This window comes from Mustela erminea, chromosome X (genome assembly GCF_009829155.1).
Source record: "Mustela erminea isolate mMusErm1 chromosome X, mMusErm1.Pri, whole genome shotgun sequence".
Classification (NCBI taxonomy): domain Eukaryota; kingdom Metazoa; phylum Chordata; class Mammalia; order Carnivora; family Mustelidae; genus Mustela; species Mustela erminea.
This window is the reverse complement of record NC_045635.1, coordinates 117,391,127-117,407,072: the sequence shown is the minus strand read 5'-3', so window position 1 is coordinate 117,407,072 and position 15,946 is coordinate 117,391,127. Positions and strand designations below refer to the sequence as shown.

At 41.9% G+C, this 15,946-nt stretch overlaps 1 protein-coding gene across 9 annotated transcripts in view; it reads left to right on the top strand.

Annotated features, from left to right (window-relative positions):
- ATP11C (ATPase phospholipid transporting 11C) overlaps positions 1–15,946 on the top strand; it is a 180,653-nt gene that overhangs the window by 116,872 nt on the left and 47,835 nt on the right. For all 9 annotated transcript variants that reach the window (XM_032329562.1, XM_032329565.1, XM_032329561.1 and 6 more), the window contains exons 11-19: positions 190–340; positions 974–1,171; positions 6,422–6,583; positions 7,269–7,420; positions 8,439–8,510; positions 10,342–10,415; positions 12,731–12,834; positions 13,486–13,667; positions 14,869–15,132. In XM_032329562.1, coding sequence (XP_032185453.1) covers positions 190–340; positions 974–1,171; positions 6,422–6,583; positions 7,269–7,420; positions 8,439–8,510; positions 10,342–10,415; positions 12,731–12,834; positions 13,486–13,667; positions 14,869–15,132 — 1,359 coding nt within the window. The remainder of the gene's footprint in view (positions 1–189; positions 341–973; positions 1,172–6,421; positions 6,584–7,268; positions 7,421–8,438; positions 8,511–10,341; positions 10,416–12,730; positions 12,835–13,485; positions 13,668–14,868; positions 15,133–15,946) is intronic.

Here is a 15,946-nt window from a genome sequence, read left to right as displayed (position 1 = left end):
TGAGCATTGGTGAGCAGCAAACAGGTCAGGAGGTCAGGGCTGGCTTTTCCACTTTACCAGCTGAGCATAAGGCTTCTGCAGTGGTAACTGTGCTTACCCATAGTCCACAGGAGAGGCTTTAGGAAACTGAATGGCTTAATTGGTTGATATCTTATATAGTTTTTAAATCCATAATATCTTCTTTTTCAGATCCATTAATGCCTTCCTGATTGTGTATTTATTTCTGTTACTGACCAAAGCTGCAGTATGCACTACTCTAAAGTACGTTTGGCAAAGTACGCCATATAACGATGAACCTTGGTACAACCAAAAGACTCAGAAAGAGCGGGAATCCTTAAAGGTAATCAGTTTTATGCTGCAACTTTTAACTCTTGCTAAAAATTTTAACTCTCGCCCTTTGTGAGCAAGCCACCCTTTATTGAAATGTTATTTGGATAATGATACCTTTTGTTGGCTTCCGAGTTTTCTCAGGTTATATGGTAGCCCCAAGCTGTTAGACATTTAAGAAGTTTTATAGGATTTTTTTCTTTTACTTTAGGCATCTGTGCTTATTTTTAGCTCTTTAGTTAAAGAGTTTGAAACAGCTGATCAAGAATCTCAGGTTATATGTCTCTGGCTGTACCCAAGAATCTGTGTGACTATACATGAGCTTGGAATATGTCATAAATAGATGCCTACCCAGAAACTTCGATCCTGTGTTTGTACTGGGGGGAAGGCAGAGAATTTAAGGAAGTGAAAAAGTGTTAAGAGGTACATTTACTGAAGTATAATGATAAAATTGGGGATGTTTTTCAAATGTTCTTTTCACATACTATGATGAAAACTTTGTCCAATGGGATAGTATCATTAGGAACTTTAGCAACAGCTGTGCTTTTAGTATTGAAATAAAAAGAAAAGTTACCTGGTTCTTTATCTTGTACTTGTTGGCTAAAACTGTGTATCTAATCAGCACGAACTATTTCTTTTGTTTTAGGTTTTGAAGATGTTCACTGACTTCCTGTCATTTATGGTTCTGTTCAACTTTATCATACCTGTATCCATGTATGTCACGGTAGAAATGCAGAAATTCTTGGGCTCTTTCTTCATTTCATGGGATAAGGACTTTTATGATGAAGAAATTAATGAAGGAGCCCTGGTTAACACATCAGACCTTAATGAAGAACTTGGTCAGGTTAGAATGTATTTTTACTTGAAATAAGTTAATGTATTGAAAATATCTGTTCTTCTACTCTAGCTTACCAATGTATGTGACCATTTCATGTTGGGAAATGTAATTCAGATATTCTTTTATCCAGGCATATAACAAAGACAAGCAGTGTTTTCATAGCTATAGCATTCATTATCTTGTTGGCATTTTCGAGGAGTAGCCCACTTTATATATTAAATTTGAATGTGACAGAAATTTTCTTTACAACTCACCTGGCGATGTTGTTAGATTATAGGCTGTTGCTTTGGAACAGACACATGTAGTTGGTCTTCCTCAGCGTCTGTTACCAGGTGGGGATAGACTCTGGGGTGGTCAGTAAAGCTATTCTATGACTGTGTTTTGTTCCATAAGCAGCATTGACTAGAGTTGTCCTGTTGATGTTGTCTTGGTACATTTCTGATCAGACAGAATACATTCCTAGCAAGCAGAGTTGTTAACTCCAGGGCAGGAATTTAAATGAAGTCAGAATGTGAGGGCATGTGCTCCTCAGAATGCTTTTTGCTTCGTATACCAGTGTGGCCCAGGCTGTGGCCTCATTTCTAAGGCAGGTGCGTTTGTTCCCAGTGTGGTATGGTCTAGCTATAATTCTTCAAATGGTGACTTTGTAGGTGATTTTCTCATCAGTATTGGGAAAGTTCTTCCCTTTGTCTGCATGTACTGTGTGTCACGTAATGCTCTTCACAGGCTGGGGGAATTTTTTGGCTTTCATTTAACTTTCATGATATTTAGAATGTCAAGGCTGTGGAAATGTCATTTCTATGACTGGGAGATGCAAATTCGGTTAATGGAACTGTGCGGCTGGAACAGGGCCTCACACTTGTTTTAAATGGTGCCAAGTTGCATCTATGCCTCAAAACCCTCCTCCCGAATGTAGCCCCTCACGGCCCCCACTCTTTCTGTTCTTCACCCAGCCGTGCCTAGACCAAAGTACCATCTTAACAACTATAGGCACAAGGGGGAAAGGACACTCCAGATACCAGTTCTGTTGAGAGCTGACAACATGACTCGAGGATCCCAGACTGTGGAATCTGCATCCCACAGAGATACTGAGTCACCAAGGATAGAACAAGAATTGAATGAACAAATGCTTTTTTCCCTTAGATATTGTTCCCAGAAGATTCTTTTGAAGGTGACTTCGGCTGCCACAGCTGACCTTACTTAGCCTTTGTAAACCACTTTTAATCCAGGAACAGAGCTGTCTGAATAGAACTACTCTGGTCCCAATAAAAAGCATTGATTACAGCATTACTGCTTGAAAAAAAAAAAAACTGAGTTACAAGCCACCTCTGGTGAACTTTCCCTCCCTGACAGGTGATTTAGTTGAGTAAATCTACCTCATCTAGATCCGGTGCGTGGTTCACCTACCCAAGGATGAATGTGGCCAGAGCCCCAGGACACTGCAAATAGAGCGGCCATCAGGCCGCATGTGACTCCTAACGCTGTCTAGAGACAGGAAGGATATCCAAGCCACGTGCCACTCAAATGAGATTCTTAAATCTTCCAGACCCCCACCTCAGCAGATTCCAAGAGGAAAGTAATCTTACTCCTATCATTCAGGCTGTATTCACACTGCAGAAAGCAAAGTAGAGCTTTGGGTAATGATCTGGTAAATTTGATCAGTGAAAAGAGACTAGAGTTTTCATTTCAGCCACCACTTCTTTCCCCTACCAAAACCTGCCTTTCTGGCTGGGACTGTCATTTAGTCAAAGCACTGAGTTAATAGCCAGACCACCACTTTCATTTATATGGTGTAAAAACAACTTGCCTTCATTATCAGCTTATACGTGTGGAAACTACCTGAATGAAAATGCAAAGAAGTCTTGAAATAGTTCCCTAGGCCATTTACTATTCAGTGGACCAGTACGCACAAAATTGAGTGTAACCAGCTTTCTCCTTGATGAGTCATAATTTCAGATCTGTATGACTTTTTATGTTATAAAAAAGCAGTGTCAGTTAGGTCCCACTGATACCATTGCAAATACTTGCTTACTCTCTTTTAAAATGACCCACATTGAGGGGTGCCTGGATGGCTTAGTAAGTTGAATGGCCAACTCTTGGTCTTGACTCAGGTCTTGATCTCGGGGTCATGGGTTTGGGCCCCGCATTAGGCTCCATGCTGGGCATGGAGCCTACTTTAAAAAAAAATGACCCACACTGATATTTAAAAAATGGGAAGGTACATTTAGGACACAAAAAGAAGAAACAAAAAGAAAGAGCGAGCAGCTGGGTGGCACAGTCTGTTGAGCAACCGACTCTTGGTCTTGGCTCAGGTCATGAACTCCAGGTTGTAAGATCCAGCCCCAAATCTCTCGCCCTCACCCTCTGCCCCTCCCACTTGTGTACATGCTCTCGAGCTTGCTCTTTCTCTCCTGACCCCCAAAATAAGTAAATCTATAGAAAAAAGGAAGTAGACTGTTCGGTTGGAAAAGAATGGAGTCTTTTAGGATCAGGCATCAGTCTTTTAGGCAACCAAATGGTTTCAATCCATCTTGAAAATATTTTGGGGTAGCTTCCTGCTTTACAGCCCCTTCAGGTCTTGCAGCGATGCCTAATGGTGTGTCTGGGTGTATACTCTGATTCCAGTAATTCAATCCCGCTGTTATGTATTAAACTTACGCTATATATCAAGAATATATTGATGGTACTGAGGTTACTATTACAGAGTATACATGAAACCCTCAAGTTGTTCACCATTCAGTGAGGAAAACATACATATCATACGTAACTACAGCAATGTGACAATAATTGATCAGAAAAAATAGGGCATGTGAGATGATGGAAAGAGTCCAGTACTGTGATTTTGGTCAAGGCAACAGCATCTATCTAATACCTTATAGTTTGTAAACATTTATTATTGTACTTTCTTTTCCAGTCTTTACAGCCTTGAGCGGCAGGCTTAGTTATTTCAGGTTAATATTTAAAGTTTACAGACTTGAGAATTTTCCAAGGTCACAAAGTTAGTAGGTGGTGAAGCCAAGACACAGAGCGAATGTTCCATTAAGTTGAACGATACGAAATTTTTGACCTACAAAAGAGTCATTTCCATACGTTCATGAACGTTAGTTCAGGGCTCTTTCCACCCTAGAACAGCTGTCTCGCTTTAGGCTTTGCCTCCATAAAATGATGAGTTTCAGCTTGCTTATAGGGAAGTGCCTTTCCAACAGCCTCAGACCTGCCACTAGAGAGGAAGAGGCTATCAGGGCAAGCAGGCAGCCTCTCACTCTTTAGCCCTTTTTAGTAACAGCTGATCGTTTCCTCCCCCTTGGCCAAGTACAGGGCATGTATTAGAGCAGTGGTTCTCAAAGTACAATCCCTAGATAGGCAGCATCAGCATCACCTAGGAACTTCATTAGAAATGTCCATTACCCTAGAGCGTTGAATCAGAAGCTGGGGAAACAGAGGCCAGCAATCGGAGTTTTAACAAGCCCTCCCAGTGAGAGTGATGCACACTACAATTTGATATTGACCATGTCAGGGTATAGTTTGTTGGCCTTATACCTGCGAGATCAGTTCTACACAGATCCATACTGCACAGAACATTCTGCATAGGGAAACAACTGCACGATGTTTTTTTTTTTTTTTTAAACTACCACCTTTGGCGCTTTCTAAGATTTCTAAGTGGTTTAATGCTGATCCAAATGTAAGAGGCACAGTAACCCGGGAGAACCTTCAGGGGAAAATGACGGTAAATAATTTTGATCAGAAAAAAAGTCCCAAAGAGTTTTATTTGAACTGGAAAAATCTAGATGATACAGGAATAATAGCACTTGAATTAATTTAAAGGGAGAATTCAAACTTGGCTGGTTAACAGAGCAAAAAAAGGAAGATTGAAATGCTATATTTGTGCCAGTGCTGCTACCGTGAAAGGCTTTGAAAAATAATTAGAAAGCAACTACTGCTGGAGTTCATCTCTTTCTCCCTTACATAATGAAAACCTTCATCTTGTGCTTATGCTTGTTCCTGTCAGCCCATAATTTTAACTATTTAAGCATAAATTGCCAAAAAGGAGGGTAAAATTGTGGGTTTCCAAAAGCCAGATGTTATAAATAGAAGAGATAAAAACTGAGATAAAATGGAAATGCTCAAAATGGTTTATTTGGCATGGAAAATTTATTTCATCGCTTACTTTTTCCATTATTTATGAAAGAATGCTTATATTATACTTTTTTTGCTTATATTTTAACCTATTATTATAAACTGTTTTTTTTTAACTTGGAAACTTTTTTCAGGAGTATCTAAAAATATACACAATGTGTGGAAAGAAACTTCAATTACGTTTTTGAACATTAAAGACTTCCTGTGTCTCCTAATTAAGTAACTTGATATTATTATTTTCCCTAACCATCCATACTCTTTGATTCTATCTGCAGTATATAACACAGTGCATTTTACTTCAATCCAGTATATTCATCAAAAATTTTACTTTTCAAGGAAAAGCTTTGTTACATCGCAGTAAATTTAAGTTCCTCTCAAATATTTTTCTGTGAATGCGCACGCGCGCACACGTGTGTGTAAAAGGGATCAGTCTATTCTTACTTCCCACTTAGAAAATGGACTTTTATTTTAGAACTTCTTTACATCAAAATAGATAAGTAATAAACGAAAATTTCTTAGTTTGATAAAATAGCCACATTTTTCTTATTAATCTTCTGTATTTGAGCGCATCTACCTTGGACATGTGATACTATTTCACTGCCTTTAAAAATACTTGTTGGAGGGCGTCTGGCTGGCTCAGTCAGTGGAGCCTGTGGCTCTTGAATTTGACATTGTGAATTTGAACCCCACATGTGGTATGAAATTTACTTAAATTTTTTTTTAAAGATTTTTATTTATTTATTTGACAGACAGAGATTACAAGCAGGTAGAGAGGCTGGCAGAGAGAGAGAGGAGGAAGCAGGCTCCCTGCTTGAGCGGAGAGCCCGATGTGGGGCTGTATCCCAGGACTCTGAGATCATGACCTGAGTTGAAGGCAGAGGCTTTAACCCACTGAGCCACCCAGGCGCCCCTTAAATTTTTTTTTTAATTAAAAAAAAGTTCTTACTCATTTGCCGCTCTTTTTGTAATAGTGCTTTTGTAATTAACCTGACATTTGACAAGAAGTCTTAGAGACCGAGCTAAGCTACGGATAGGAGAAGAGTCCCGCCTTATAGCCTAACGAAAATTTAATCACGCTGAAGGAGGTTACACTGCCTCTGTTTGTGTCCTTGTTTTTAGGTGGACTATATATTCACAGACAAGACTGGAACGCTCACTGAAAATAGCATGGAATTCATTGAGTGCTGCATAGATGGACACAAATACAAAGGTGCAGCGCAGGACACTGATGGTCTCTCACAGACTGATGGACCCTTAACGTATTTTGACAAAGCAGATAAGGTGGCATTTTCCGAATTACATTTTCCCCGGAGAGATCCTTCTGTGTGTGCATGTGCTAACTTCGCGTAGTAGAAATAAGAGCTCGGAGTGCATGACACCGACTTTGGAATAACCCTTTGCTTTTTTGACTTCAGCTTCCCTGCTTCACTAACACCTCCGGAGATCGTTAATAAGCAGCATTTCTAAATAGGGAGGGCTGTGGAAAACGGCTTCGGGGCAAAAATTGCGCTTGCCTGTCTGTCTGATCGTAATTCTTGATGCTTTGTCTTTAAAAATATGAGCTGCTCCGAGAGTGAAGTCTTTTTCAGTCATTCAAGTCCCAGGAGTGTCTAGACATTAAATGAACCCAAGTCTCCCTGCACCTGAGCTATCGCCAGATTGTGAATTGGATACTGAATGAACTCTTTCAGGCCATAAAGAATTCACCGATTTAGTATTCGGTGGCAGCACGGTAGCCTGAATGAGCGAACACAGCCCCTAGGGTATGTTAGCTGAGACCCGGGGATGCTGTCAGCTACAAGGGAGGATATAGAGCTCATCTGAGTATTAGGGATTTAGAAATTTCGGCTACTCGGTTTGCTGGCGGTTATAACATTTTCTCACATTAATACCTTCTCTCTGTTCGCTGACTACCAGGTGATCAAAGGGAAAATAACGGAGTCATTTTTCTGTTACTGTTCAACAGAACCGAGAAGAGCTCTTTCTGCGTGCCTTGTGCTTATGTCACACTGTAGAAGTTAAAACAAATGATACTGTTGATGGGCCTACGGAATCAGCTGCGTTAACGTACATGTCCTCCTCACCAGATGAGATTGCTTTGGTGAAAGGAGCTAAAAAGTAAGCACTTCTGTTAGGTTGGGCGAATAAATTCTGGAGACGTGCCGGACAGCGTGGTACCCGTCGTTAACAACACAGTGGCTCGCACTTCAGAGTCTGGTGAGAGGGGAGAGAGCTCATGTTAAGTGCGCTTTACCACAAACAACAGAACACCGCTGGGGCCCACGGAAGCTTCGAGAGTGGTTGGATAGGTCTCTTACTTCGCTTGTGGTAATGATCTCGCAGGTGTTTGCACGTGTCCAAACTTCTCAAATTCCTCACGTTAAATAGGTATAGTTCTTTGTATATCAGTCATACCTCAAGAAGGCGGTCTTAAAAACTCTGAGGTAAGTTGTAGAGAAGTACATGAGCAATTTTGAAGAGTTTAAAAAAAAAAAAAGGAGTAAGCACTGCTTGTACTTCTCCTGAGAACATGAAATCACAGGAGGACTAGAGTTGTTTTTTCCTCTGCTCCAATAACCTTATCTTATAAATATTCTTTAATAAAAAGCCGAAATGCTTTCTCTGAAAGTTTGTGAAAAATTCCCCAAACCTAGCCAATTAAGACCAAAAAGAAAATAGCAATGCGTAGATATGACTTGCATTACTGTTGATAAATACCAACCGGAAGTCCAAATGTTCATATTATATTCTGCAAATTCTGCAACAGTGGCCACTTTCTGTACAACACATGCTATTTCTGAAGCGCTCTCAGCCGTTTTGACGTCACTTTGTAACTGACAGTCCTGTATTACCCTTGAGGCCTGAGATGATTAAGTGGTTAAAAGGTCACCCGATGTGTCTGCTACAGAATTGGAATTACAAATTGCCTCTTGATTACAAGTCGTGACTGGGCTTTGACTTCCTCTTTCCTGTCGTCTCAGCCAGTAAAGGGAAGTATAGTTATAGACTGTTTTGTGTTGTTTGTTTTTTTTTCCACACAAAAGAGAAGAAAACAATAAGCAAGTGTGCCCCACTGCAAGGGAAAATTAATCATTCTTTAGAGATCCACAAAGGTCTTTTTGTTGCTTTTCGACAGGTATGGGTTCACATTTGTAGGAATTCGGAATGGCCATATGAGAGTAGAGAACCAAAGAAAAGAAATAGAAGAGTAAGTAGCGTGGTGTGTTTGATGTTTGTGACGTGTCAACCTTGGGTGGATTTCGGAAGGGCCGCAAAGGAAACTTCTTTCATCTATAAATCGATAAGACTCTGCTTTCCGGGTTGGAGTTTTATGTAAATGTAGCTGGGGTGGAAGACCTTTTTCTAGAGTGGTAGCAACTGGGACTTGAGGTGGAAATTACTCGTTTGGTTCACATGTGGGTCCAAGAGCCCAAATGAGAATCTGCCTGGACTTTCTTTCTGAAACACAGATGCTAATGTTAGGTCTCCAGCACACGCTGTAAGAAAAATCCATGAACTTATATGAAACCTTCTGCTGTCCAGAACCCAGCCAATCACTCTGGGATGGTGGGCTCAACCAGTCATAGAAGCTTTGGTGGCAGAAGCTGTCTTATTCTCCCCCACTCAAATGTGAGCCCCACAGCAAGTACCCTGAGGCAGCAGTATTTTGGATCTTTTTTTTTTTTTTTCTCCTCCTACAGAGAGCCCAACGAACAAAACCGCCTTGGCTTAATAGCAGATTTTAATTAGGGTCTGTGATTAATTTGAATTCCTTCATCTGAACTTGAAATGTAATTATCTTATCTGACTTCTATTCTGGCCCCTAGCGTCTCAGGAGACCCATCTCAGAAACCTGCAATATGTGTAGATGTGTTTGGGGAGTGGACCCCTTAGGGAAATGATGCTCAAAAGCCAGGCTAAGGCTCTTTGGCCTGACTGCCAGGACCCCGGATCATGATTAGAGTCCAGATTCTAGCCGGTTCACAACAGCGCCCCCATCTGGTCGACACCAAATGATACGTTCCGTGTAGATCTCCTTCACACCTCGCAGAAAGGGTGCCCTGCCCACTCCCATCAAAAACAGGCTTCATAGTCGATGTTCTTAGGTCAACTACTTGCGTCCAAGTTGCTCATTTTCAAAAAATATTTCCCCATGTCTTTGTAATAATTAATCCTGTTTTCACTCTTCTGCCTTCTTTCATCCAATTTATTAGCCCAGTACAAATCTGATCATAGCATTCCACTGCTTGAACCCTACGGTGACTTCCTGTTGCTCGTAGGATAAAATTCCAAATCTCTGAAATGGACCACAATGTTCTCCGCTCCCAGTCCTTGCTTCCCACTCTGGCTGTGCCCCCACCAGCTGGATTTCAAGCTTCAGTGAACTATTTCTGCACATGCCTTTTTCTCTACCCACTATGCCAAGCCACCCTTTTTTCATCATGTCACTCCTACAGACCACAGCCGAGGCACTACCTCTTCCAGGAAGCCTTCCTTCAGATATCTTCTTTCTGGGCTCTCACATCTCCCCTGTGAGTTCCTTTATTCCAGTGTGTGGCTGATTGAGACGTAGTCCTTTCATTGCCCTCCGCCTCCCTTATCACATAATGAGCCTCTTGAGGGAAGGAACTCAGGCAGAGTCGTATCTGTTTCCCACTACCTAGCATTGTGCTCGACCCATAGTAAGCACCCCATCGACGATTAAAATAATTGGCAAGATGGGACTATTCCTAGACCCCTCCAGAAATGGCTTGTCTGGCCAGCTCTTTGTCTGCCAGTCCTGTGTCGTCACTCTGTCCTTATCATTTGCAGTAATCTAATGGGAGGGCACAGATACCCCTTAACCAACGCTGGCATTTTCTGACACCACGTTCTAAGTGCAGAAAAATGTCAGAGTCCCAACGGAAAGCGACAGCTGTGCCCTCGGCCAGCAACCCTTACCACAAGGGGAGAATTCTATTCAGGATGATTCTGTGGTGGGTTATTTTTCCCCAGTGTGGCCTAGGTATTTTCTCTTTCTCATTTTTCTCCTTATAAAGGTATGAACTTCTTCACACCTTAAACTTTGATGCTGTCCGTCGTCGTATGAGTGTCATTGTGAAGACTCAAGCAGGTATACATTTTTAAATAAAAACTTGACTTTTTCTCTTTTTCCATTGGTATATTTGTATGTTGATCAGTTATTTTAAGGAAGGAAAACATCTCAGGTAGTAATAGATGACTACCTTAAAGTCATGCAAAGCAGTAGCTTTGCTGTGTATGCCTTAATGTGCTTATATAAGCACGTATGTTCTGTTTGCCAAATTGTCAGAGGCAGAGCCCTCATATGACAGTATATGCATTTTCTCGGAAACTGAACTCTACTCTTCAGTCCTGAGTGTCCAGGCAGAAACTGAAAGGGTGACTTTTTTATAACTCATGGTAATGACGAATCACCAGTAATGTCTGCATGCAGCGGGATGGTTTGAGATTAACTAGCAGTAGAATTCTTGAGTATGGAGAGTTGCTGGCTCTCTGTGCTTCCCTTTCTCACTCCCCCCTGCTTTATACTCCCAGGGAGCAGGCAGGCTAGGGATGACTAAGGACCAGATTGCTGGGAAAGGATGTGGTGGCTTCACTCCAGCATGCTGGGCTCTTTGTTTGATCAAGTGGGGAAGCTTGCCCTTGGCACTGGAACCGGTACCATCATCCCAGGGTTCCCCCGCATCCTTTGGAGGAGCCGTGGTAGCTGACATACCTTCTGCTTGGATAGAACAAGAGCCGTAGGGGAGCACTCCTGCCTTATTTGCGGGCTCCCAGATGCCTCTGTGTGTGTGTGTGTATGTGTGTGAGAGAGAGAGACAGACAGACAGACAGACACGGAGAGAGAGAGAGACTGTGACTGTCTCTACATGGTTTTTCAAATTTTTCCTTGATTTATATCCTAGTAACTTGCCTTTTAATTTTTTTTTTAAGATTTTATTTATTTATTTGACAGACAGAGATTACAAGTAGGCGGAGGCGGCGGTGGAGCGGGGGAAGCAGGCTCCCCGCTGAGCAGAGAGCCTAATGTGGGACTCGATCCCAGGACCCCGAGGTCATGACCTGGGCCGAAGGCAGAGGCTTAACCCACTGAGCCATCCAGGCATCCCACTTGTAGTGTTAAATCTATCCCAGATTCCTTAGTGTGAGAATGGGAAGATACAAACAGACCCTTGAGGGAACGTTTCCCCCTTTATTCAGACTTTGCAGTGTGACTGCCAGGTCATGAAATTGATTTCATTCTGTGAATGCCAGATTTGTCCTGTGGCTTTTAAACACACTGTGGATGTGTGAGAGAAAATTAAAAGAGAAAACCACTTAACATTTGAGATATTTGGTGATCTTACCTGTCTGTATGTATGCACTTACACACTACTGCAAATGATGAGACATCTGGGGAAGTGGTCTGCCAAGGGCCTTGACCTCAGCTGCACTTCTTTTTAACTTCTTGAACTCAGCATTTTGCTTTATACAGATAAAGTGTCGGTTTTTTTTTAATATTTATTTATTTGACAGAGATCACAAGTAGGCAGAGAGATGGGCAGAGAGGAGGAAGCAGGCTCCCTGCTGAGAGCAGAGCCCAATGCGGGGGTCTATCCCAGGACCCTGGGATCCTGACCTGAGCCGAAGGCAGAGGCTTTAACCCACTGAGCCACCCAGGCGGCCCGTAAAGTGTCTTTCTTAATGCTCAACGGCGACTCCTTTGCTGGTTGCATGGACTGACAGAAAGCCACACTTACACCTGCACTCTACAGTGCTATTTTCAAGTTTCCGGTACAAACTCCAAGCCACTGTCATTAAAGCAACCTCTGTAGTTCTTTCAAAATGATTTTTATTTTATTTGCACTTGGGTTTGGTCTTGACATCAGTAGAATGCCATGTGTGCACTTTAAAACATGCTTGGCAACGTTTTCAAAGAGAATTCAGAAGGAGCTCCTTGACATAAGTACAGTCTCCCATGATTCCCTGAAAGGAAGTACACTTTAGCAGAGGAACTTGTTGTGCGCTCTTGAGTTATCTGTGTCCATGCTGGTCTTCAGAGGTAATGGGCATTGTCTTGCGAGAGTGAAGGTCGAGATGGCTCATCCCAGGATCCACAGTAGCTGAGTGGGAGAGGCCACCTTAATAGTTCCTGTTATTAGGGGCGCCTGAGTGGCTCAGTGGGCTAAAGCCTCTGCCTTCGGCTCAGGTCATGATCCCAGTGGGATCCAGCCCCACATAGGGCTCTCTGCTCAGCAGGGAGCCTGCTTCCCTTCCTCTCTCTCTCTGCCTGCCTCTCTGCCTACTTGTGATCTCTCTCTGTCAAATAAATAAATACAGTCTTTTAAAAAAGTAGTTCCTGTTATTAAAATCCCAATACCAGTCTTAAAATTCTAAGTTGAGCCCTTGTTTTTTTGCTTATTTTAGGAGACATCCTTCTCTTTTGTAAAGGAGCAGACTCAGCGGTCTTCCCCAGGGTACAGAATCATGAAATTGAGTTAACGAAAGCCCATGTGGAACGTAATGCCATGGTGAGCCTACATCCTTCTAGAAATGCTACAGATGACTGTTTGATGGGATTTCTATTTAAATGTTTAAATGAATTTTAGCTTCTTTTTTTTTTTAAGATTTTATTTATCAGAGAGAGAGGGGGAGAGAGCGAGCACAGGCAGACATAATGGCAGGCCGAGGCAGAGGCAGAGGAAGAAGCAGGCTCCCTGCGGAGCAAGGAGCCCGATGTGGGACTCTGGGACATGACCTCTGGGACAGGACGCTGGGATCATGACCTGAGCCGAAGGCAGCCGCTTAACCAACTGAGCCACCCAGGCGTCCCTGAATTTTAGCTTCTTTTTTATAGTCGATTTTTATATTGGGGGATTTAGTAATACTGTTTTCCTTACTGTAATGTAAAACGTTATCCTGGAGCAAATTTCTGTGCAGAATTTGCAGACTTGAAGACTTTTCAAGAATCTTTCATTTATATTCTGCTTTCTTTTCTTTAAGAGCTAGTATTTTGTTATTCTGAACCTATTTGAATGCTACCTGTTTACTTGCAATCTGTTAGTGGTTTTTTTTAACTAAACATATATCAGGATTTCTTTGTACAGTGAAATGAGGATATTTGAAGGGACTGTGCAGTTTTTCTCCCAATTCCTTGGATAACTAGAGATCTTTCTTTCTAGGACGGATATCGGACACTTTGTGTAGCCTTCAAAGAAATCACTCCAGATGATTATGAAAGAATTAACAGACAGCTCATAGAGGCAAAAATGGCCCTACAAGACAGAGAAGAAAAAATGGAAAAAGTTTTTGATGATATTGAAACAAACATGAATTTAATTGGAGCCACTGCAGTGGAAGACAAGTAATTACAAAATGATATTCTTGTCATTTTAATGACCATTTAGAGTGGTTTCTGTCCAGATTGGTAATTTTATTCTCAAATTTTGAAATCTTCTATTCAGATCTGTTGCTAGACCAGACTTTGAACCGTCTGTGAGAATTAATGTTTTTTTAAGTGAAATATTTGTGGCTTAGAAGAATGAATCTGTCATCTCGAGATCTTTTGCATGTTTACACCTTGAATTTCCTATTTTACAAATATCTGCATAAGTCTCATGATATATTGAGAGCTTTGTGCTAGAGGCATCCTTTGAGCTGGTGCCTGATAGAATTGATAAGGTTTTGGCAGACAGAAATGAACGGAAAGGAAATTCGAGTTAGAGCAAATAACGTGAGAGCTCATTCGAGCCTGGTTCAGCAGGCTAGAGCATGTTTTTGCATACTTTCAAATAATTTGTTTTAACTCTCCAGGCTTAGCTGCACTAGACAGGATTGGAGGGCTCTATCGTTGATCTGTCTGAAAGAATACATTTTAGACTCTTAATATTTTAGGAGCTTTTAGGAAATTATAAATGCAAATTTATGAGACTTAGCCAAAAAAAAAAAAAGTTTTATCTATATACATTTTTTTTTCAGCCACATTGGAAGATTTTGAAATTTTAATGGGATTCATTTAGTCTAATATCTTTCTCATACCCTGACCAAAGGGAGCTCAAAGAAAGTAGTATTCTCTCCGTGCCTTTTGGATTTATGCCTAAATTCTCTCTGGGGCTGGTTGGCTTTCCTGTTCTCAGAGCTGCTCAGCAAGGGGGATTCACTAACGTCCCTCGACACCGCACTAGAATGCCCTTTCCGTTTTGCCCCTTGTCAAGTATTTGTATGCTGAGATATAAAATTTAATGAAATAAAGTGACAGTGAATGAGAACATGCGGTGAGTTAATGAAATTTTAGCTAAGAGGGAGGAGTCTCCATTCTGCCATTGGATACCAGTTGCCTAAAGAGAGGTCATTAACTTTTTCAAACCTCCCTGCTGGAAAGTCACGTTAGTCAGACCACGCCAGAGATCGCACTCCCAGAAAGAGTAGGGGGTGTGTAGGGAGGCCAGCGGATAACATGTCAGGACTCCAGAATTGCCGTGGGTTATAGGACTGCTCTCGCGAGCCTTCTTGCAGCATCTCTGTCAGGAATTTTTGAGGATAACAAGGGCTCCTTTTGTGCCCAGGCTGCAAGATGAAGCAGCTGAGACCATCGAAGCTCTGCACTCGGCCGGTCTGAAAGTCTGGGTGCTCACCGGCGACAAGATGGAGACGGCCAAGTCCACCTGTTACGCGTGCCGCCTCTTCCAGACCAGCACGGAGCTCTTGGAACTGACCACCAAAACCATCGAAGAAAGTGAAAGGAAAGAAGATCGGTTACATGAATTGTTGATAGAATATCGTAAGAAGTTGCTGCATGATTTTCCTAAAAGTACTAGAAGCCTTAAAAAGTAAGAAAGTGCATCGGTTTCTTATACTTAGGCATGGGTAGAAATGTAACTCCCGGCTATTCGAGCGGAAGGCTGTTTTCTGTGATTGATCATTCTTTGTTTGCAGGTGTTTTATCCTTGTAAGTTAAAACCTTCCCTGAGGACTTGGCCGATGGCTCATTTGAGGTTATTTGGCACTTTCTGCGTCTCTTTTAATGTAAAAGAAAATCGTGTATTTCTCAAGATTTAGAAAAGTGGTTCAGTCTTTCGTGTTTAGGGTTTGGGGATTTAGCACTGATACCCTGGCCTGGTCCGTGTCAAGAAAAAACACTCCTTCTTGTGGCCTCTTAAATTGAACGCAGGGAACCCGGTCTCTAACAGTCGCCCTGTCATATGAGGTCCTAGAGCCGTTTTCTCTGTAGATTTTCAAGTCCCAGAACCGTGAAGGGAACCGAATACCTGTTAATAACATGACTTCAACTCTGCTTTCAACGAGCTGCTTGGGAAGAACTTGTAGGACTTAAGGGTCTTGAGAAAAACCTCTCATGCATAATAATTCCATGCCCAGAGATCACTGACCAAGGCTTAGCCTTGTCTAAACCAGTTTCTAGAATTTACTGTGGCCATCAGCAAATCAACTGCCTCTTCTGGAATGCCGCAGGATGTCCCCACACTAAATCCAAAGACCCGTAGCTGAAAGTACTTTGCATTTTTTTGAGCACACCCTTTGTTTCAGGAACCGTATTTAGCACTTTATGTAATTATTCTCACTCGGTCTTCATCACAACCCAGTAAGGCTGTCTTATTTTCTTCACTTTACAGATAGTAAGGCTCA